The 22,800-nt window shown below is 51.9% G+C and overlaps 1 gene segment (V, D, J or C); it reads left to right on the top strand.

The window, feature by feature from the left end:
• The first annotated feature begins 13,398 nt into the window (after window positions 1–13,398).
• Window positions 13,399–18,811, top strand: LOC141953710 (Ig heavy chain V region 6.96-like). The segment is given in 2 exon segments: window positions 13,399–13,456; window positions 13,747–18,811. Coding segments are annotated over 2 exon segments (396 nt in total).
• The last annotated feature ends 3,989 nt before the right edge of the window (window positions 18,812–22,800 follow it).

Genomic DNA, 22,800 nt, shown 5'->3' with positions numbered 1-22,800 from the left:
CAGAGACAGCCAGGAGTGCGCCCACAGCTTCAGCTTCTTCTGTTCCTCCAGCCCCTGCCTCTCGCCTTCAGTGTTGTCACAGAGCGAGGGAGGGACTCGCAGGGACTAGGAGTGACTGCAGTGACAGAGGCAGAGGCAGGGAAGATGTGGGCAGAGCTGTTCTGCAGGCAGAGAGAAGCTGCAGAGAGGCGAGGCAGAGCGGGCCTGGCCCTGTGGCCTGCCCTGGGCGTGGGGTTATTGCCCCTCGTAGGGAAGTGAAAGGAGGGGTGCTGCTCCCCCCAGGAACTGAGCAGGCCCCTGTGCTCTGCACGGCTCTGTGGAGCTGTGCTGAGCGCTGGCAGCCTGAGTGCCTGGGGCTCGACCTCCTCACCCATCCCAGCGGGGCACAGTGGGAAGAGGCCTCCTCCTCTTCTCCCTCTGAGTTCGGCCCCTCAGCCCAGCCTGCCTCCTCTGCAGGGTGGGGACAGGCAGGGCACCCACCTGCTGCTCCCACCTCGGGGGGCCTAATGCTTTGCCCTTGGGCTGGACACTCTGCTCATGGGGCACTGCAGCCCATCTTGCCAAGGCCAGGTTTTAGCATGGCAGCACAGGGCCCAGGCCCCACTTGCCTGGGACAGGTGCTTGTCCCTCCTGTGCTCATTCAGAGCAGGTTCAGGGACAGGAGAGTGGGTTTCTCACCATCCCCACTTGGCAAAGCCAAAGGGATTTGTCCGCCATGGTGCAAAACTTTCCTGCTTTGAATGGGAAAATCAGAAAAAGTTTCTTGTGTGACAATGAAAAGGAGGGAGGGAAATGTGGTGTCTCCTTCCTTGTGAGCCCTGACTGATGGTACCAGCTCTATTCCTCTGCCCATCTTTGTCAGCTGGGTTCACAGAGAACGATTTAGTCCCCCTCCAGCTCCAGTGCCATCACAATGCCCCCACCAGCGTTGCCCTGACCCTTGCTGAATCTTGGCGTGATCATGGCTTGTTCTTCCTCACTGCAGCAGTCACTGGCCAGGTGGCCTTGGAGCAACACATCAGGGAAGTGGCCGTGCAAGAGGGAGATGGAGTCACCTTCCAGTGCAGCACGAGGGGAGACTGTATGAGCAGCTACATCATGTTCTGGTACCAGCAGGGGCCACGTGGCTCTCTGGACTGGATTTACAGGGACGGTGATGCCTATGGAGAAGGTCTCCAGGGTGGCTTTAAGGGAACAGTGTTGAGCTCCCAGAACAGACTCACACTGCAGATGCAGGCAGCCAAGCAGGGGGATGAAGCAGTGCATTTCTGTGGTGCCTGATGCACTGTGGAGCAGCTCTGCAGCACAGCGCTCAGAGAACCCCCTGCCAGGGAATACAGATCTCTCAGCATTTCTTCCCAGCAGCTGGTCACCACAGTTTGGTGTCACTCAATGGCACGTGCAGGTGTCACATCCCGAATCAGGCAAGGGAGACTAGTGGCTCACATTCGTAAATCCCCAGTTGACAATGGTGAGACAAGTCTCAAAGTCCAGATATTTATTAGCTTCCCACAATGGACTTATTGGATACATGATAATTGGCTACGTATGTAACGAGTTGTGGCAAGCAATACAGCATGCCTTGTATTACTTCCTAGTAGTGAAGAAAAGGGGGAAAAGGGAAGGAGGGAGGTGGAGGGAATAGAGAAATAGAGATCTCCGGTCTGGGTTCCTGCATCGATCCCACCAGGGAGGGTTCCAGGAGGCATCTGTCTTCTTCTCTTCACTTCACTCTGTGTGTCACCCCCACCTTTGCCCCCACATCAATTTATACACCTTTGCCTTGGGTCAGTCCCCTAGGTCAACCCACATACCTACGTACCCCATGGATGGGGAGGGGTAAGGTGTTTCAAGGGATGATGTAATTAGCATGATCTTGTTAGTCTCATTAGCATATTGAGGGGTCTTAACTTTACTATTCATGTTGTGGATAATGAAGCAAAGGTCATTCACCAGACAGATGCCCTTGGAACTTGAGCAGGTGCCCCAGAGCAGAACCATCCTGTCTCCACAGGGCTCCCCCCTCCAGCTGCATCCTGTGGTACTGGGGCAGCCTTATGAGATTCGACCTCCACACTATCCACCCTGCAACTACGAGTGTTGGACACATTCCTCAGCTCCGAGGGCCTCTACTCCCCCCCCATCATTTGTCTCTTTCTCAGGCTGTTTTTCTCAATCTTTGTTTCTCACAGGCCTCTTTCTTTCAGGTCCTATTTTTACAAATCCTCTCTCACATCCCACCCCTCCACCCCCCTCCGCCCCATGGCTCAAACCCTCCAAGTTCTTCTTTGACCACTGTGATCTGTACATCGGGAATAGGTACAGGGGAAAAAGAAGATAGAAGGTGAAAGAGCATACATCTAACTGCTGCAAGGCTTTGCATTAAAAGCAAGAATCCGCATAATATCCAAAGACCATATTTACAAACCATTTTCCCACCCCGTGAGTCCCGAGGATCCCAGTGATGTGACCCATGACCTGGGCTTCCATCCATCAAACCAATCCGTCGGTCTCATTGCTTGAAACAGTTCTCTGGTCCTGTTGGCCATCTCCTTCGTCTTGGCACGGGTCTCCTCTAGAGAGGTGGTGGCATTGTGGATGGCCATGCAGCACTCTGCCTCAGTTAGACTCGGCCTACTGCACACTCCATGTTCCTTCAGCAACACCATCTTAGATGCCTGTTGGGTCTGCACACTTGTTTCCACAAAGGCACACCTTGTTCAATTCCCCGGTACATGCAATTGCTAAGTTAAATTTTCCAAAACTATCTGAGGTTACACAACCACATTAGCAGGTAACATGGCACCTTCTAAGCCCAGGGCCAACTGTTGTTGCCAGGTATAGTAATGTGGATATCACACCCCACTGATTATGTGCCTGACATCACTAGGGCCCTCAAGCCCTCTTTGTTTTCAGTGTGAGGTAATGGTGTAGGTAAATAAAATCTTGAAGGGCACCTTGTTGTAAAACTGATAGAACATCTCAATCCAGCCATACTATAGAGATTCAAGTGAGAATACAATTTGATATTCAGGTACACAGAATCACAGTATCACCGAATCATCTCGGTTGGAAGAGACCTTGAAGTCTCCAGTGCAACCATTAACCTCACACTGACCATTCTCTGTGGGAACTGAGGCACAGACTCTCCTTTGAAGTGCAGAAGGAAAATCCTTTATTATTACAATGGTACATACTCATGCTCTCACTATGCTCTCGCTCCCTTAGCTCTCACTTCATGATAAGCCAATCAGCAAGTAGACCATCATCAACCCTCTCTCCCAAAAACAGTTCCATACTTTCTCCAAGCTGACTTATCTTTCTTCCAAGGTCTGCTTCTCCTCCAAACCTTGCTGCTTCTCTGGGCCAGCACAGAGCAGAGCTGGCACTTCTCCAAGCCAGCACAGGACAGAGCTCCTGCCTGGCTCCCTAAGCAGAGTTCTCTCAAGCAGAGCTCTGCACCTTCACTGAGCTCCCCAAACAGAGCTCTCTGGCTGAGCTGACCAGCTCATGTCCATTTGGCTCTTAAGTATTGAATCTCCCACAGCTGTGCAGGGCTGACAGGCCAATGCCAGCTCACCTCTTCATTATTTACCAGTAACACATGATTGGACTCTTAACATATTGAATGTCCCACAGCTGCATAGAGCTGACACTCCCACAGATCTCAACTCCACCAGATCCTTCAGCAATTTTTCAACCCAAGTCTTAAACACCTCCAGGGATGGGGATTCCACCGCTACCCTAGGCAGCCAATTCCAACACCCAGCAACCCCTTCGGGAAAGAAATACTTCCAAATATCCAGCCTAAACCTTCCCTGGAGCTACTTGATGCCATTCACTTGTTACTTGGTTCAAGAGACTCATCCCCACCTCTCTGCACCCTCCTTTCAGGGAGTTGGAGAGGGCCATGAGGTCTCCCGTCAGCCTCCCCTTCTCCACACTAAACCCCCCCAGTTCCCTCAACCGCTCCCCATCAGAGCTGTGCTCCAGATCCTGCACCAGCTTCATTGCCCTTCTCTGGACACGCTCGAGTCATTCAAAGGCCTTTCAGTAGTGAGGGATCCAACACGCTTTGCTGGGTAAAAACCTGTCTGGATGGCCGGGCCCAAAGACTTGTGGTGAATGGATTTAAATCCAGTTGGCAGCCGGTCACGAGTGGTGTCCCCCAGGGCTCGGTTTTGGGGCCACTCCTGTTGAACATCTTTATTGGTGATCTAGATGAGGGGATCGAGTGCACCCTCAGTCAGTTTGCAGATGACACCAAGTTGGGTGGGAGTGTTGATCTGCTCGAGGGTAGGGAGGCTCTGCAGAGAGACCTGGCCAGGCTGGAGCGATGGGTTGAGTCCAACTGGGGGAGTTTCAATAAGGTCAAATGCTGGATTCTGCACTTTGCCCACAACAACCCCCAGCAGTGCTACAGGCTTGGGGAGGAGTGGCTGGAGATCTGCCAGTCAGAGAGGGACCTGGGGGTGTTGATTGACAGCCAGCTGAACATGAGCCAGCAGTGTGCCCAGGTGGCCAAGAAGGCCAATGGTATCCTGGCTTGTATCAGCAATAGTGTGGCCAGCAGGGACAGGGAAGGGATCTTACCCCTGTACTTGGCACTGGTGAGGCCGCTTTGGGTCCCTCTCTCCAAAAAGGCCATTGAATGACTGAGCATGTCCAGAGAAGGGCAACGGAGCTGGTGCAGGGTCTGGAGCACAGGTCTGATGGGGAGCGGCTGAGGGAACTGGGGGGTTTCGTGTGGAGAAGGGGAGGCTGACGGGAGACCTCATGGCCCTCTCCAACTCCCTGAAAGAAGGGTGCAGAAAGGTGGGGATGAGTCTCTAATGAAGTAACAAGTGCCAGATGAAGAGGGAATGGCCTCAAGCTGCACCAGGGCAGGGTTAGACTGGATATTTGGAAGGATTTCTTTGCAGAAGGGGTTGTTGGGCGTTGGAATGGGCTGCCCAGGGCAGTGGTGCAGTCCCCATCCCTGGAGGGGTTTAAGAGTTGGGTTGACAAAGCGCTGAGGGATCTGGTGGAGTTGAGAATGGTCAGGGTGAGGTTAATGGTTGGACTGGAGGATCTTCAAGGGCTTTTCCAACCTTTATGATGCTGTGATTCTGTGACACAGAAGGAGAGAATGAGGGAACTGTGTTGGTTCAGCACAGAGAAGAAAATGCCATGGGGGATTTGTCAATGTGCTGTGCAGTCTCCATTCCTGAAGATCTTCAAAACTGAACTGGACAAGGTTGTGGGCATCCTACGGTCCCTAACCCCAGTAGGCAGCTGAGCCCCACACAGCTGCCTGCGTAGTCACCCACAATGAGATGGGGGAGGGAATCAGAAGGGTAAAAGTGAGAAGACTTGTGTGTTGAGATAAAGAGACTTTAATAGGTAAAGTCAAAGCTGCACGCACAAACCGAGCAAACAAAGGAATTCATTCTCTACTTCCCATTGGCAGGCAGATGTTTAGACATTTCCAGGCCTTCATGAGGCATAACAGTTACTTGGGAAAGACAAATGTCATAACTCCAAATATCGCCCTTTCCCCCAGATTTTATTGCTTCACATGACTTCATGCAGTACGGAATATCTCTTTGTGTGGTTGGGGTCAGCTGTACAGCTGGTGGGCAACATGAGAAACAGAGATGGCCCTGATGCTGCATAGGTGCTCTTCAGCTGTGGGAATTAAGAATTAGTGGTTAATAAAATGTAAACTGATCTTAAGGTTAGAAGAATGATTGTGGGAAACTGAGGCAGCACCATATAACACCATGTTGGGAGAAAAACAGCAGTAAAAAACACCCCCTGCAGAGTGTGGTGAGCATGTGAGCAATAAACAGGCAGAACCTGAAGGACACTAGGATGTAAAAGTAAAAACAAACCCATGTAAACAGGTGGGAATAAATTGGGAGCTGGCAGACAGTGCAGTGGCATCTGCTCTTGGCAATGCCCCCCCTTCAACAAACTGGTGTGAGTTTGTCATTCTTCTGCACGTCACCCAGATCCCGGCTGCACCAAGACTGACAATTGCTGCCCCGCGTGAGCTGTACAGAAAATTGAAGAAGACGGTGGCGTGCTCATATGCGAAGGAGGAAGGTGGTGTCCAGACTCCAATATTCATTCCGCTGGTAAGTACCAGGGTGCAGTGCCCGGCTTTGGGAAAGCTGCCGGCACACGAAAGTACAGAAGGGGTTTTCTTCTTTAACTACCGGACAGCAGCGCCTGGCTGGGGGAAGCTGCTAGCATACGGTTTTTCTTCTCTTTCTCTTAAATCATAAGGGGTTTTTCCTTTCTTTCTCTTTTTCTCTGTTTCTCATAAATCATGGGGTCAGGGATTGCTAAGGAACAAAAGCACTATATACAAGTTCTAAAGCAGTTATTGAAGACTGGCCAATATTCAGTGACAGATGATCAAGTGCATGAGTTACTGCACTGTATCTAGTTGTATTATGTAGTATTGTAAATGGTTCCCGGTCACAGAACTTTTCATTTAGCACAACAGTGGAAGGTTGGACAAGAGTTTAAAACTGATGAAGACCTGGGGAGTGCATTTCTGAGCTCTGTCGTCCTTACACGGCCAGTGATTTACATGGCTTTACACCCACTGACAGCAGAAATGCCAGAACCTGTCAGTACCTCATCCCGACAGGGGAAAGAACTAACTCCTACTACCCACGCCGGCAGAAGCAAGCGGGGATGAAAAGGTTAAAGATGAGGAATTACAATCTGTACCTTCTGATTTTCCACCTCCCCCACTGGAGGCATTCCCAGTACAGATTCAGGGAGGAGGATCTAGGCTAGAGACATTTTTGGGGCAGACACTAAAAAATGGGGACCCTGTGGTGTTTCTGGTAATTTTAAGATCCAGCCAGCAGCCGCGGCATGAGCCCCGGCCATCCCAGGTTTTTGAAGAACTGCGTAAAAGCGTTAATGAGGACGGGCTTCAAAACTCATTTACAACAGGCAGACTGGAGGCGATCGCTCATGGGTATCAATTGGTCCCATGGGATTGGCTGGCTCTTATAAAACCGGTATTAACGCCAGCACAGCATATTCCATCAGGAAAACCGAGTGTGTAGATCCCTGTACTGAGCATTCGCGCCCCCCCACCTGCCAGCGCGGCGTTGGCAGCAGCGGCCTCAGGCCTCCCCGCGCCCCCCCCACTGCAGGGCAACTGCCTGCGGCCGAGCCCAGCACCGCGCCCCCGGCCCGCGCCCGCCCGCCTCCCCCGAACACCAAAAGCAGCAGTTTTTATAGAAGATGCTGACACTGTGATGCGGCGTCCCTTGTCTGTCACCAGGAGAAATAAACTGATTAAGGCTGCCCCACTGGCATATAAAAATGTAATCATGACTCTTTTGATTAATAAGACAGGAAATCCCCTTTGTAATGTGGTAGAAAAAATACAGCAGCTGGGTGACCTTGGAGAGTGGGGCCCCCGAGGGAGTGCAGGGAATCGAGACACTGGAGACAGCCCTCAAGGCAGTGAAAACAGGAGTTGTCCGAAGGAAATGCTTATGGCTTTGTGAAAAGATGACATGTCTCGTGAAAAAAATTGATGGTGTTCCAAGTGACCAGCTGTGGCGAATATATACACAGAGAGGGCTGAATAAACCTCGCAAGAGAGTGCAGAGTTCTAAAACCAAGGATCCAGGGACAGGTCAGCCCATGGCGCCCCTTCTCGAACCTCAGCGGGCCCCTCCATCTGCCCACGGAGGGCCCCCGTGGGGGGATCAATGGTTCCGGGGGTGAGAGAGGATTGGGCACCGTTTTCTGACTTGTACCCTTTGCAGGAGGCAAGGGAGGGGAATCAATATTATGGTCCCCACAAACTGTAAATGCCCTGATTGATGCTGGAGCGGAAGTTTCCTTAATATATGGGAATCCCAGGAAATTTAAAGGACAACCTGTGATTATCACAGGTTTGGAAGGAAAATAAATTGAAGCTGTACAAACATAAATAGAAATGAAAATAAGAAATCTCCCAAGACGATTATATCAGTCATGATTGTCCCCGTTCCTGAATATATAAAAGTTATAGACATTCTAAAAGGACTAACTTTAAATCATTCTGATGGTCAGTCTCAGTTTGGAGTTAAACCCTCCATTAGTGCCAGACCTGTTACAGTCGGGAGAGTAAAAATGTCTCCTGTGCAGATTCCAGCACAGGAGCAATACAGAATTCTGGGAGATGAAGAGATGAAGCGATATCACAGACAATTAAAGATTTATGAGATGTAGGAGTTTTAAAGCCAACCACCACAGCTTGGAACAATTCGATACGGCCTGTCAAGGAAAGTGACGGATCCCGGGGAATGACGGTGGATTTTAGAGACGGAAGGCGGCAGATTTATTTTGCAGCAATGGGGGATTCGGCATAAGACAGGTATTGCTCATAACCCCACAGGACAGGCAACAGTCAGACGTGCACATGCTACACTAAAAGCCTTCATTTTAAAACAGAGAAGGGGGAATTCTCTGGACACACCACGTAATCAACTGGCGATGGCTTTATACACTCTTCATTTCTTAACCAGAAATCGTTTTGCCTCGGCCGCAGCAGAACGTCATTTTAGCACCACAACAGACTCTATAATAAACCACGGGTCTTGTATAAGGATCCCGAAGGAGACCCGACCTGGAGAGGGCCAGTGGATCTGCTGGGGTGGGGACACAATGCTTGTGTTTTATCGCCCACAGGTCCTCGGTGGATACCGGCAAGGAAAGTCAAGCCATACCGTGAGCTGGAAGGAGCAACCCTCCAACCCGATGCCACAGACCCCTCGACTGACGGTGCAGGAATCGACACGCAGGCTACGTTCCCCTGGGAACCCGGCGACTGCAGCTCTCACTTGGGGGAGTCTGAAACAGCTACAACAGAAGGCAGAAGGCACAGTGGCAGCGGTGGGATCCTGATGTACCAGTAGCAATAACAACACACGATGAACTGGAGGAGCTTGGCTTCCTCCTCGAGACACAGAGAATCAGTCATATCATCTGAATGTGGCCAATATAACGTTGTATGCGGATGCCCCCCCTGTGTGCGTGTCCACAGGAGGAGGGGGTGCGTGTGTGCAGCCACAACAGCACCTGCAGTTTGGACCGTTGTGCAACTCATCCGTATACTTTGTTGGCTGGAAAAGAGGCAGGAATAGGATGAAATGCTTGTAGGTTCTGTGCCAATTTCCCACCACTGGGTACTTCATTGCTAGTTAAAACTGCACTCCATCAGCTCCAACGGAAGCAATAGTACTGGCCGATATCAGATCTTCATCACAGAGCCTCAATATTTTAGTTGTCTATCCACAGCCAATGTATCTAGCCACAAGCTTACAGGAATTTTTTCCTTTGAGATGTAGATCTGAATTTGTAGTGTTAAGGCCTGAATAACAGGCCTGAAACAAGTTGACTTACAGATGAACTTTATAACTAAACATTATCCATTATTAGTTTTTGTTAATTAGTAAAATCTGTATTACCATTAGCATTAATTATTAGTATTTGATCATTAACAAAATATATAGGCTTAGTAGTGTCTACTGAAAGATGTAGCTTGGACAAAATGCAGTTATTAATAAGGATGAAATGTTGTGAGAATGGGTATCCAACTTTCCCTGTTTAACAATGTTAAAGATGAATCCAAGTGTTTGACCTTGTTAGAAACTCCCTTGATTTTCCTCCCCGAGGCCTGGGCAGGCTCTGGGTTGAATCCAACAGGAGGAGGAAACCAGATGTTTCTGCTCAAAGAAAAGTGCAAGTTATTTTGGCTTGCTGATTTGGATAGATGAGGCTGGACCCGCTTGCAGCGACTTTGGCTGCCTCACCTACGCATGGACGCACCGCGTGGGATTTCCCACGTGCAGGGAAAGGCTCAACAAATCCTCGCTGCAACCGGGGCTGCCCAGCGCCTGCGGATCTGGATATTAATACCCCATTGTGTAGTAAAGATTAGGTGCATTGGCCTTGTTTTATTATACATAGTAATAAGCAAGTGACCTATTCTGTACTTTTCTTACTGCTTATTTTTGTAGTCCTTAGTTATATCCTTTGACTATTGGTAGTGAAATCAGCCTACTCTTTTCACTCAGGGGTCTGAGTTTAACTGGCATCCTTGAAATTAGTGCATGGTGACATCATGAGAGAGTCAGGCAAAAGTTTGTCATGGCTCAACCCTTGGCATTAATTTGCAGGTCTGAACCTACGGATGCGGGTTTTAGCAGGCCTGGGATGTTTGATTTTTTTTACAGGATTTGCAATCCTGCAACATGTATGACGCCTCCTGTCCACAGTGACAAAGGCCCAACTGAGACTGATTGCAATGATCGTCATGGAAACAAAGCTACAAAACAAAAGAGGGAGAGATGTGGGAATTAAGAATTGGTGGTTAGCAAAATGTAAACTGGCCTTGAGGTTAGAAGAATGATTGTGGGAAACTGAGGCAGCACCATATAACACCATTTTGGGAGGAAAACAGCAGTAAAAAACACCCCCTGCAGAGTGTGGTGAGCATGTGAGCAATAAACAGGCAGAACCTGAAGGACACTAGGATGTAAAAGTAAAAACAAACCCATGTAAACAGGTGGGAATAAATTGGGAGCTGGCACATAGTGCAGCGGCATTTGCTCTTGGCAATGCCCCCCCTTCAACAAACTGGTGTGAGTTTGTCATTGTTCTGCACATCGCCCAGATCCCGGCTGCACCGAGACTGAAATTCAGCAATAGATAAAGTATCGGGGTGTTATCAACATGGCTTTGGTCAGCAAATTTGCGGCTGCCCATACAGGCTACTATGAAGGAAATTAAATCCATCCCAAAGAGACCATTGAACCTGCTCTTGTCGATGCTGCTTGGAGCAGGAGGTTTAAGCCACACCTCTTGCAGAGGTCCATTACAGCCTCAACTCTTCTACCATCCTACGAACAACATGGGCTCCTCTTGTGCTCCCCTTTCTTATACTCATTCTGGGGAGCCTCAAAGGACAGCATCAGGGCTGATGGGCAGCCAGAGCTTTGAAGAGGCAGCTTTGGGGGCTGGAAATGCTTTGGGAGTGCCCTTGTATCCTGCTTAGGGGGAAGACCTCTAGTCTCTCCTCCTCACCTCAGGCACTGCCAACGTGTTCCATGTACCCCTGCAATTCCCTGGCAGGGGCCTTTGGGTGGCTGTGAGGGACAAAGGGAGGGCCTCTGCCACTCATTTCCCAATGGAATTGCATCCGATCCCCTGCACTGTCTCCAGGAGCCCTGCCCCCAGCACCAGGCTGTGGCCAGCAGTTGGCCTCTCTGTCTCCAGGAAGCAGCCAGTCACCTGGGCCAATGGGGCTGCATGTTCTTGCTCATCCTTCCAAAGCCAGGCTCTGGGTTTGGCTACGGGGTTGTACAACCCTGTCACATGTGCAGGGACCTGGGTCTGCACCTGCAGAGAAGATCTGTAAGATCTAACAGGAGACTAAAGACCAGAAATACAGCAAACATGCCCAAGCTGAAGAGCTCTCCTGGGTCCTCTGGGTGCTACTTTTTTACCCACCCATGTTACATTTGTATCACTTGTGCATTTCTCTCTTGAGTTCCAGCACTGAAACTTGTAGCCAGAAGAGGACACTGAGTTTTCCTGAACATTCTCATAAAAAGCTGTTTCTGGAAGTCATCAGGGGAGGAGCAAAGTCTGAATGTCAGTCTTCCCCTTTGCCCTGGCCCATATCACCCACAAAGCCCTGAATGTGCCTCTGAGTCTTTCCCAGGATCACAGAAAGGTGGAGGTTGGAAGCCACCTCAGGAATTCATCTGGCCCAAGACCCTGCTCAAGCCAGGCCACCTACACTCCGTTGCCCAGGACCATCTCCAGACAGCTTGTCAACCCCTCCAAGCATGGCCACCCAACAAGCTCTCTGGGCAACCTGTGCCAGTGCTTGGTTGTTGCAGTTAGCTCTGCCTCTTTGAACCTGCCTCTCCACGTGTCAGTGGCGCTCAGGTCGCAGAGACTAATACTGCAACACTGCAAATAGCCTGCCTCATTAAACCTGCCAATCCACGTGTCAGTGGCGCTCAGATCGCAGACTAATGCTGCAGGAGGTTAAGACCTTCACGGGGACATCAGTACAAACACCAATATGATGGATACAAAATGTCCGTTTATTAAACTGTGTATCTTACCTATATACATTCACTAAGTACCTCCTTCGTGGGTGTGCCCTTAACATTACAAGCCTATCCATCACCTTACCTCGTAACAAGGGAGGGCTACAGCTATTCCTTCCGTACATCGCCAGATCTTCCGAACGCCACTCCCTACACTTGGTCACCCTGAGAGTGAAAAAGTGTCACATCAGGCTGCACATTGTCCCTTGCCCTGTCACTGGGCACCACTGAAAAGAGCTTGGCCCGGCCTTCCCTGCACCCGCCCTTCCTGTGTTTCAGCTCCTGCTGGGATGTGCCCTGAGCCTTCTCTTCTGCAGGGTAAACAGTCGCAGCTCTCTCCTGGAAGAGGTGCTCCAGCCCATGAGCCCCTTCGTGGCCTTCGCTGGCCTCTCTCCTCTTTGCCCAAGTCTCTCGTGTAGTGGGGAGCCAAGAAGTGGAGGCGGTAGTCCCGGGGTGAGCTCAGCAGTGCTGAGCAGAGGGGAAGGATCAGCTCCCTGAGCCGCTGGCCAGACTTTGCCTGATGCAGGCCAGGCCACCATGAACCTTCTGTGCCGCAGGGGCACATCGCTGCCTCCTGGACAAGTTGTTGTCCAGCAGAAGCCTCGGGGCCTTTGCTGCGAATGTGTTTTGCATGTGGGCAGCGCCCAGCCCGCCCTGGAGCACGGGCTTGTTCCTGGCCGGCGGCGGGACGTTGCTCTTCCCCTGGCTGAAGCGCAGGAGGCTCCTGTCAGGCACTTCTGCGGCTGTCGCGGTCCCTCTGGATGGCAGCACAGCCCCGGTGTGCCCCGGTGCCCGCGGGCAGGGCCGGGGGTGAGGCCAGGGCGGGCTGGGGGCACGGGGAGGGGCCTGCGAGGGGATGTGCGGGCCGACAGCCCGTCCCTGGCGCTGGGGCCGGAGCCGGCGCCGGGGCCACAAGGGTCCCAGCTGCGCCCGGCCGAGGCGCCGACCCCCTTGGGCAGGGCTCGGCAGGGCGAGCAGGCGGGCCAGCGCCGGAGCCGCGCTGGGAGCCAAGGGCCAGGAGCCTTCGTGTGCCGGGGCGCCGCGCTCCTGCTGTGCCGCCGGCCCTGCCCCGCGGCCCTCCCCGCGCCCCCCCTGCTCCTGCCGCGAAGGGGCCGCGGCCCCGGGGCGCCGGGGCGGGGCTGTTGTGGGCGGGCACAGGCGTCGGCGCTGCCCCGGCGAGGGGCCGAGGCGGCGGGGCGGGCAGGAGCGGGCCCGAGCGCGGCTCCGCTCGGCTCCTCGGCGGCCCCGGCCGGCCCCGGCGCGGCAGGGCATGATGGCGCCCGGGCTGGGGCCGTGGCTCCTGGCCTTGGCCTTGGCCGCGGGGCCGGCAGGTGAGCGCCGGGCGGGGAGGGCAGCGAGCCCGGGGCTGCGGAAGGAGGCGGAGGCCGAGGCGGAGGCCAGGGCGGCTTTGGGGCCGCGGCTCGGGCCGGACGGGCGGCAGCAGGCGCGGCTCAGCCCCGGGGAGGGCAGGCGGGCGTTGGCCCGGGCGCGGGGCTTGGCCGGGACAGAGGCGGGTGGCGGCTGGCGCTGTGCCGGCCCGGGGGGCTTTGCCGGGGCGGCGGGGGAACGGCCTCGGGCCGTGGGCGCGCCCTGCCCGGCTGCCTGCGCTCTCCGTCCGCAGGGGTGTGGGCGCAGCTGAGGCTGCTGGAGGCCGGCGGAGGGCTGCGAGCGCCCGGGGACTCCGTGCTCCTCTCCTGCCGCGGGGCCGGCTTCGACTTCGGGAGTTACAGCATTTGGTGGTACCGTCAGAGACCCGGTGACAGACTCGAGTGGGTGTCCTATATCAGATACGATTCGTCATTCAGTAGGTACGGTCAGTCAGTAGAGGGTCGAGCGACGGTGTCCCGGGACAATTCCCGGTCCGAGTCGTCGCTGTCGCTGCGTGCCCTGGGCCCCCGGGACTCTGCCCGCTACTTCTGTGCCGTTCGCACGGGGACAGGAAATCCAGCGGAGCTTTAACACAAACCTGCTGCCAGAGCCACTCGCCTGCTCCGAGCGTGGCATTGCAAGAGAGAAGGGAGGAGTGGACGGCAGAGCCGTGCTCACGGCACGGTCCTTGCCCACCTTGTGGCTCGGGGTAGATGGGGACTTGGGGTCAAGGCCTTGCAGCAGCAGCGCTGTTAAGGGCAAACAGCCAGGTCAGCTGGAGCGCAGCCGGACGGGGTGTGCAGGCTCCCTGCTGAGGGGGAGTCCCCACACTTCTGTGGGTGTAGCTGTGTGTCCTTGGAGGGCTGGCGGCCCAGGGCAGGCTGGGCTGAGGGGCCCTGGGGGACTCCATGTACCTCTCCTGCTGAGAATCCAGACCGATGGTCAGTTATTGTAAGATCTCGTCATACCGGCATACACACAGCTCCACGTTCAAATGGGTCACCTTCAGGAACAATAATTCTTCCCATCTCTTCTGCAATGCCACGGTGGCTGGATGAGGCAGCACCTGCTGGGACAGGTCCTGGGTGGTGGCATCTGTTGCTCTACGTGTCCCACATCCCCAGGACTCCACCATCAGCACTTCTTTGCGGTCCCCATGGGGACACAAATGCCGTGGTGGGGCTCGACGCCCTCTCCATGCTCACTCCCACAGCACAGCAAACAGGCCAGCCTGGCCCCGGGCTGGGATACCCTCCAGCCATGGGGTGCACTGCCAGAGAGCCCCAGGGCAAGAGCTGTGCTTCGGAGCCTCTTGGGAGGCTTTGGTTGCTCTGCTCAGGGGTGAGCCAGGCAGGCAGAGCTCTGCCTTCCCTCTGCGTATTGCCGTCTGCCTGGTGATCCCCAAGGGCACACTTGGGCATCCCTGACTTTGCCCCAGCTATGGAGAGTACAGATACTAGATTGGTCAGGGGAGGGGATCCTCATTCCATCCCATTTTGAGGCCAGTGCTGGAAATAGATACCCTGGCTCCCGGGGTCATTCACAGGCCAGTGAGAGAGCACATGAAGTGAGAGATAATGGATTCCAGGTAGAATGTATTTCAGCCGGCAAGTTGGCTTCAGTGGGGGCCCCACTTAAATGCCTCTATGCAAATGCACGGAGCATGGGGACCAAGCGAGAGGAGTTAGAGATGTGTGCACATCTACAGGTTATGATGTTATAGGTATCACTGGGACGTGGTGGGATGGCTCCTATGACTGGAGCGGAGGTCTAGATGGGTATAGGCTCTTAAGGAAAGATAGACAGGGAAGAAGAGGAGGGAGTGTTGCTCTTTATGTTAATGACCAGCTGGAATCCTTGGAGCTTGACCTGGGGATGAATGAGGAACAAACTGAGAGCTTATGGGTGAAGGTTAAAGGAAAGGCAGGGGAAGGCGATATCATAGTGGGGATCTGCTAGAGGCCAGACGACCAGGATGTCCGAGTAGATGAGGCCCTCTATAGACAGACAGGGGAGGCTTCACATTCACAAGCCCTGGTCCTTATGGGAGACTTCAATCACCCGGGTGTCTCTTGGAAGGATGGGACAGCAGGGCGCCAGCAATCCAAGAGGTTCCTGGAATGCATTGATGACAAATTCCTTCTGCGGGTGGTAGAGGAGCCAACAAGAAGGGGTGCCATGCTGGACCTTGTTCTCACCAACCAGGAGGGGCTGGTGGATAATGTGAAGCTGAAGAAAGCCTTGGCTGCAGCGACCATGAAATGTTAGAATTCATGATGCTCAGGGCATCAAGGAGAGTGTGCAGTAAGCTCACCCCCCTGCACTTCAAGAGAGCAGACTTTGACCTGATGTCTCCTGTCCTGTACAAGGGTCCTGGTGCAGTCCGGGAGCAGCGGTGGAGGTGGGAGAGAAGGGAAGCCCCACAGTGTGATCCTTCAGTGAAGGTGCTTGTTTCCCATGGGGCAGCTCACAGTTCTTTGCCAGTGAGCAGCAGCCTAATGCGAGAGGTCAGGTGAGGTGGAGAGCACCTGGAGGGAGGCCACAGGTTCCCTGCTGCCATCCTCAGTCCACTGGGACTGTGTCTGTGTGTCTTTCCAGAGAGGCAGGCCCAGGTACAGCTTCTGGAGGCTGGGCAGGGCTGAAAGCAGCCTGTGGCAACACACAGCTCTCCTGCCAAGCCTCTGCTTTCAGACTCAAGGCCTGTGACATCCTGTGTTTCTGGCAGGCACCTGGGTGCACAATCGTGTGGGTCTCCTTTATCAGCAGCTCCTGGGACACTGCAAAGAACTATGGGGTGGTAGTGGCTGAGTGAGGCAGCTCCTCCTGGGAGAACAACTCGAGCAAGATGTCTCTGGCCCTCATGCCCTGCACCTTCAGGAAGCTGCCTGCTGCTTCTGTGCCATTCTCACAGGGCCGGGACACGCAGCTGCAGCAGCACAAACCTCCTCCTGGGGACCATCCCCTTCACCCTGTGCACTCCCACCCCAATGGAGAGGGCAGAGCTGCAGAGCTCAACCTTCTTTCCGTGTACAGGTGAGCAGGGAGGCAGAGGAGGGCCCTTTGATGGAGCAGATCCCACGCTCCCAGGACGAGCTCTGAGCAAAGCGCATGGTGTTTTGCTGACTAAGGATCCCAATGAAAGTCAGACACCAGAGTGGAAAGAGTAGGGGTATGTTACTGGGGATGACTAAATAATGTAACAGAGTAATGCAGAAAACATACAGTAGGAAAAGATGAATAATACACTTAAAGCAAACAAATAGGAAAATGCAGGGTGAAATCATTACCACGAGAGAGAGAGAGAATAGTGATTAAGATAGATCCATCACCACTTGCACCCGTTACCATCACCCAGATCCTCAGCCACAGGGCAGCCCCAGTTACAGCGGGGATTTGTTGAGCCTTTCCTAGCAAGTGGGAAATCCTACGTGGTGTGTCCACCCGTAGGTGAGGCAGCCAAAGTCACTGAGAGCGGGTCCAGCATTATATACCAAAAATCAGCAAGCCAGAATAACTGGCACCTTTGCTTTGAGCAGAATCATCTGCTTTCACCCTCCAATTAGATTCCCCCAGGGCCTGGCCAGGGCTCAAGGAGGAAGCCAAGGGAGTTTCCCTGCTTATCTAATTTATTGATGAGCAAGGTCACACATCTGCTCCCAAGGCCAGACAGCTGGCTCCATGCCCTTGGTAACTTGCCCCTACACAAAGAAGGATGAAGATATATTCAGGATAGACATGTTTTATGATACCTCAGCTACATCTTTTAATAATGAACAGACATATGGCACTAATGACTACATACGAAGTTAGCAGCTTCGGCTCGGGGCCTGTTGTTCAGGCTTCAATACTTCAACACTTTAGCACTTTTTACATCAGCACAGGTGGTTTGTTATAACCTGGTACAACACCTACTAGCACAATGGCTATCAGTTATAAAATATACAGGAGTCATCTATAGGTCAATGCCGACGCGGAAGTCTCGGCCACAACTTAGACGACCAATTTGATCAACTTGATGCCACTGTATTAAAGGCTACACAGCAATTTATACTCTATCACAAGCTTCACGCGCCGCTATCTTATTGCTAATAGGCTAAAGCTACTTGTTCACGCGCCCTTCTGCCCTCTATGATTGGTCCCGGTGTGGTGTCCATGCGCTGCTCTCCCCCCAGGTAGACCCCCTGTTTTTGACATTCCAACATCTTTATCTCTTGGGCAGGAATGTAGTTTCTCAGGCCGTCTCGGCCTTGTTTATGTCCTTGAACACAGCTGCACTTGCTGGTACAGTGAGGCCCCTTGGTCTGGATCACTCACAACATGTCCGTTGTTCTCCAGCGATGCCACAAATCCCCCTTTTTGTTTTTGAGCAATCCAGACCCCCCTGTGGTCCTGTGCTAAAAACATTGCACCGACAGTCCTCTGCAGGGCCCTTTGCAGAAGGCCGATAAGGCAAGGCAACGTTAAGAGCACAGTCACTACAATCAAAAGGACTACTCTGACAGTTCTGACTAATGTTATCAACCATCCAGATAATCCCCAACCTTTAACCATCCTTGTCAGCCAGTCCAAGCCATCATCTTCTGTTAAGCGTTTGACTCCATCCTTCAATTGCCAAATGCTTTTAAAAATAGATTCTGAACGATCGGATAGATTCATACCACACATTCCTCCAAATTCAGCACAACCGTGTCCTTGCGCTAGAAGCAAAAGCCAATCGCAGCTCTATTTTATAAGGTAACATGTCTGACACTATCAGCATCAGTTAAAAGACCACTTAAAGCCAAAGAAGTAGCATTAGTTTGTTTGCTAAGCCAAAACCGCAGTGGGTTCGGCCATGTATCCACAGGTATTTCTCCCAAGCATGTAGAGAACGGATTTTCAGGGCTTGCGGTGGTGTTTGGTTGTGAGACCACCCATCCTTCACCCTGAGGCACGTTCCCATACAGGCTGAACACACCGAGCAGGAACCCAGCGAGAGCCGGCATCTGTGAAAACACAAACGTAACCCCTGCTCCAAGTTAATATCTCATTCGGTTTCTGTTTCATCTTTCTTATCTTCCTTTTCCCAGGGTCGCACCCATCTTCTCAGAACCCATCTAGTGCCGGTGTCGGTAATAACGCAGGCACAGCCTCGACCCGTCATTGTTAGTTCCACAGGTCCTTTCCACTCTCCTATAGCAACATCTTTGTACTGAGCAAAAGCACCATCTCCACACTGGCTTATACCGGATTTCAGACCCAGACTATGTATTACTACTGGGGGTTCCTCCCTGTCACCTGTGAGCCGTCAGTAATTTAACACATACACCGCTTTTGCAAGTGGTTCTGCAGCAGCCAAGATCTCTCCCCCTTTTTGTTTTTGCAAAAGCGCTTTTACAGCTTTGATGTGCTCTCTCCACTATGGCTTGCCCCGTGGGGGGATGTGGTATAGCTGTGATGTGACGTATACCCCAGAGTTGACAAAAAAGAGCAAAGTTTTTGAGAGGTATAGGCTGGTCCATTATCAGTTTCACGGGTCAATTGAACTAATTTCCCATATTCCCTGGCGCATTCCGCCCTACCGCGATGGTGGTAACTTCTCACAGGTCAGCACTTTTCCCCAGCTCAGTGTTGCAGCTGGCCGCTGGTTTTCCCTGTCACCTTGGCACAACTCAGCAGCCTCTCGTCTTTCTTCCAAGGCCTGTTCTTCATCAAACCCCAGCTATGGCTCAGAGGCTGTGCAAGGCTTGTAATAAAACATATATGGTATTTGTTATTCAAATCTCAAAGGGAAAAAGAAGTTGTAGTCAGGACATCCACCTCCCCCCCAACTCCCCGGGGCTGGGGAGCTCTCCCCCCCCCCGGGGCACCGTTGCCTTCGGGCTGGGGGCAGCTGAACTCCTGCTGCTGGCTCCAGCTGGGACAGGGCTTGTTCCCGGGGCGCCACCGGCCCGACCCGAGCAGCGTGCCCAAGCCGAGCCCTGGAGCAGTGTCGCGGAGCCTGGCCCAGCATGGGGCGGGGGGGGGGGCGAGAGTTGCCCCCTCCCCAGCCATGAGGGCCCGTCCCGAGCACCCAGCTGCCCCGGAGGGGGCTGGGGCTGGGGCAGGGGACACCGAGCGGCCCTAGTGAGGCTCCGTAATGCCAAATTAGCGTTTAGGTTTCTGCTCAGAGACAGGCGGCAGTCAACTGTCTCGAGGGGGCTCTGTGCTGAGCCCCCCCGCTTCTAACCCGCTCATACTTGTAACCACGTTCTCTTAATACCAAATTGCGTTGTACCTAAACTGTGTTGTGGCCGAACAGTTTTGTAATTCTCTTATGTAAATAAGAAATAAGATATATGTGTATAGTTTCTATTGTTAAAATCAGTTGTTAGAAGGGAGCTAAAATGGTCCCCATCTTCAAGCCCCTACAAAAACCCCTGTGCTGAGTCATCCCCCCCTTCTCTGATGGAAACCGGAGAAAAGCCCGTGAAACTTGTTTACACCTTTGCAGACCCCTCAGGGTACGCCCAGCATGAATATGGATGAAGCTGCACTGTAAAGGGACTCAGTTCTGCCGTGTAAGGTGTGTGTCCTGGTAGAGCAGAGACTCCCGGCACACCCAGCGCTGTTTTGCTTGCTAATAAAATTTTATTGATCACTAAAAATTGAGAAGTGGTTATTTCCCACTAAATTACAATTAATCAATAACAAGGCTGACAGGCCAATGCCCCCACATCTCCCCTTTCTTTGTTTTGCAGCTGCACCTGCAAGACTTGTTTCAAGGCTTTATCAATTAAGGGTTAGGCAAACTTCAAAAAACACAGCATACTCAAAATAGTTCCACAGAAGGCTAGAAACAATACAGCAGTTACAGTTATGAGTTAAAAAAGAGTAGGCTAGTTTCAGTACCCATAACTAAGGGATATGACTAAATACTACAAAAATAAGCAGTAAGGAAAATACGAAATAGCACACTTACCTAACGGGGTACTAACATTCAGATCCGCAGTTGCTCGGGAACCCTGGATGCAGCGAGAATTTAGAGTGCCCGTCCTCGCAAAGCGGAAATCCTACGCGACGCGTCCATCCGTAGGTGAGGCATCCAACATCGCTGCAGGCAGGTCCAGCCTCCAAATCAAGAGGCCAAAATAACTGGCACTTTTCTTTGAGCGGAAACATCTGATCTCATCCTCCTGTTGGGTTCCACCCAGAGCCTGGCCACCACTCAAGGGGAAAACCAAGGGAGTTTCTAATAAGATTAAACACTTGAGTTCCTAATTCTTACTATTGCTAAACAAAGGAAGTTGAATACACACATTCTTACAGCATTTCATCCTTATTAATAACGACATTTTGTCTAAGCTACATCTTTGACAAGTGACTAGTAAGCCTGTATATGTCATCAAGGAGTTGTAATTACTGTCAGCATGTTCTCTTCAAAGAGTTGGCAACCGTAGTGTGATTAAGGACAGAGACAGTGTATTTGCTCCCGTTGCAGCAGCAAGCATTACCCATCCATTCTGCTTAAATGATCAGTTGAAGAGATCACGAACTGTCGGCACAGGGGCATCCACAGCACCCACAGCCGGCTCCTGAGTGTGCACCAAAAGCTGCCTCTCACGCCTCAGGTGTGGTCGCACACACCTTGCTGGTAACCACCGGGGACTGTGACCTGTGGAGACACAAGCATAACCTCTTCCACGGGTTATTAAAGGATCTGGTACTTCCAAAGTAGCACTTCCTAGGTTTTTGTTAACAGTTGAGCCTTGCCCTGGACTTCTTGTTGATCTGGTGTCTGTGATGAGAAGTGGTGCAATATTGACGGCACCTATTTTAACGATCCAAATGCAGCAAAGGGAGTGACGTCAGATTGCCATAATTCTGAGGAGTGAGTCCCCGAGGGTTGACACCACTGGCTGTTGAAGAGAGAGAGTCCTTCTGGCACTCAGGGCAAGTCTCAATGATGTCTTTAGCCTGAGGCCTTGATAAAGAAAACTGGTTCTGTATTGCCCTGGCATTTTGGTGGGAAAATTGCATGTGAAAGCCGAGCTTGCTGTGTTTCTGAGATGGCGTTAGCTACACGGTGGAGCTCTTGTTCCGCTTTCTCTGTAAGTGCTCTGGGTGATGTCAGTGAAGGATCTCCTCGCAAAATATCAAACAAGCTATGCAGATCATCATTGGTTAGGCCCAACAACAGCTGTATCCAATTTACGGTTCGTAACAGTTTCTGTAAATCATTTAAAGTCTTAACATCAGTTTCAAGTTTAAGTTGTTGGGGGACAATGGTCTGTTCACAAATTCTCCACCCCAGGTACTGCCATGGTGATGATCTCTGTACCTTTTCAGGTGCTATTTGTCACCCCATTTGAGATACTGAGTCTTTGGTCAAAGCAGGAGCCTTTTCCATGATCTCCTGTGTTTCTGCTGCCATAAGGATGTCAGCCATATAATGATCTATAACAGCCTGGGGGACCTGCGTTCTAACAGGGCTCAAAGCCTTTGCAACAAACCACTGACACATCGTGGGACTATTTTTTATGCCTTATGGTAAAACAACCCAGTGGTACTGTCTTGCAGGTTCACTGACATTGATACTGGGAACAAAAAAAGGAAATTTAGATGCATCATCTGGATGCAAGGGAATGGAGAAAAAATCAATCTTCCAGATCAATTATTACAAGATGGCAGTTTAGGGGAATCAATGTGTCAGAGATCATGTAAAAGTCACCATTTACCACTTTTCTTTAAAATAACAAACACCAGCGAGTTCCAAGGACTGGTGGTAGGTACGAGATGTCCTGCACTTAATTGTTCCTGAATTAAATCATTAAGATGACACACCTTTTCCATTGGTGAGGGCCACTGACCCATCCACACGGGTGATTCTGTTTTCCAGGTTAGTCTCAGGGTGGGTTTAGGGGTGGGTTGTGCTCAGTGGCGATTAAGACAAATTTGATCCGATTTCAGTTCCCCATTGAGCAATACAGTCACGACCCCATGATGTAATAGGGGTTTCCAATATAAATGGATGAATATTTGCTACCCAGTGTTCTGGGCCCCTTACATGGATGAGATCTTTGCTTTGAAACGTTACAGCATGACCACCAACCCCGAAAAGCACTCGCGTTACCCGAGCTAACGGCCAATCTGCTCACAGATATTACGGTCACATCCGCACCAGTATGTAAAATGCCTGTCAGTGCAACAGATTCTTCTGCTTTAGTGAGGGCACATTTTACCAGAGGTCAACCTTGAGCCACTGTCTGAGCCCAAAATATTTGAGGAGAACCTGCTGATCCAAATCCTGAGTCACCCCGGCTTCTCGGCACACTATTAGGGGGAGCCG

This window comes from Strix uralensis, chromosome 22 (genome assembly GCF_047716275.1).
Source record: "Strix uralensis isolate ZFMK-TIS-50842 chromosome 22, bStrUra1, whole genome shotgun sequence".
Classification (NCBI taxonomy): Eukaryota; Metazoa; Chordata; class Aves; order Strigiformes; family Strigidae; genus Strix; species Strix uralensis.
Note: the sequence above shows the minus strand (reverse complement) of the source record. Positions and strands in the feature narration are given on the sequence as shown.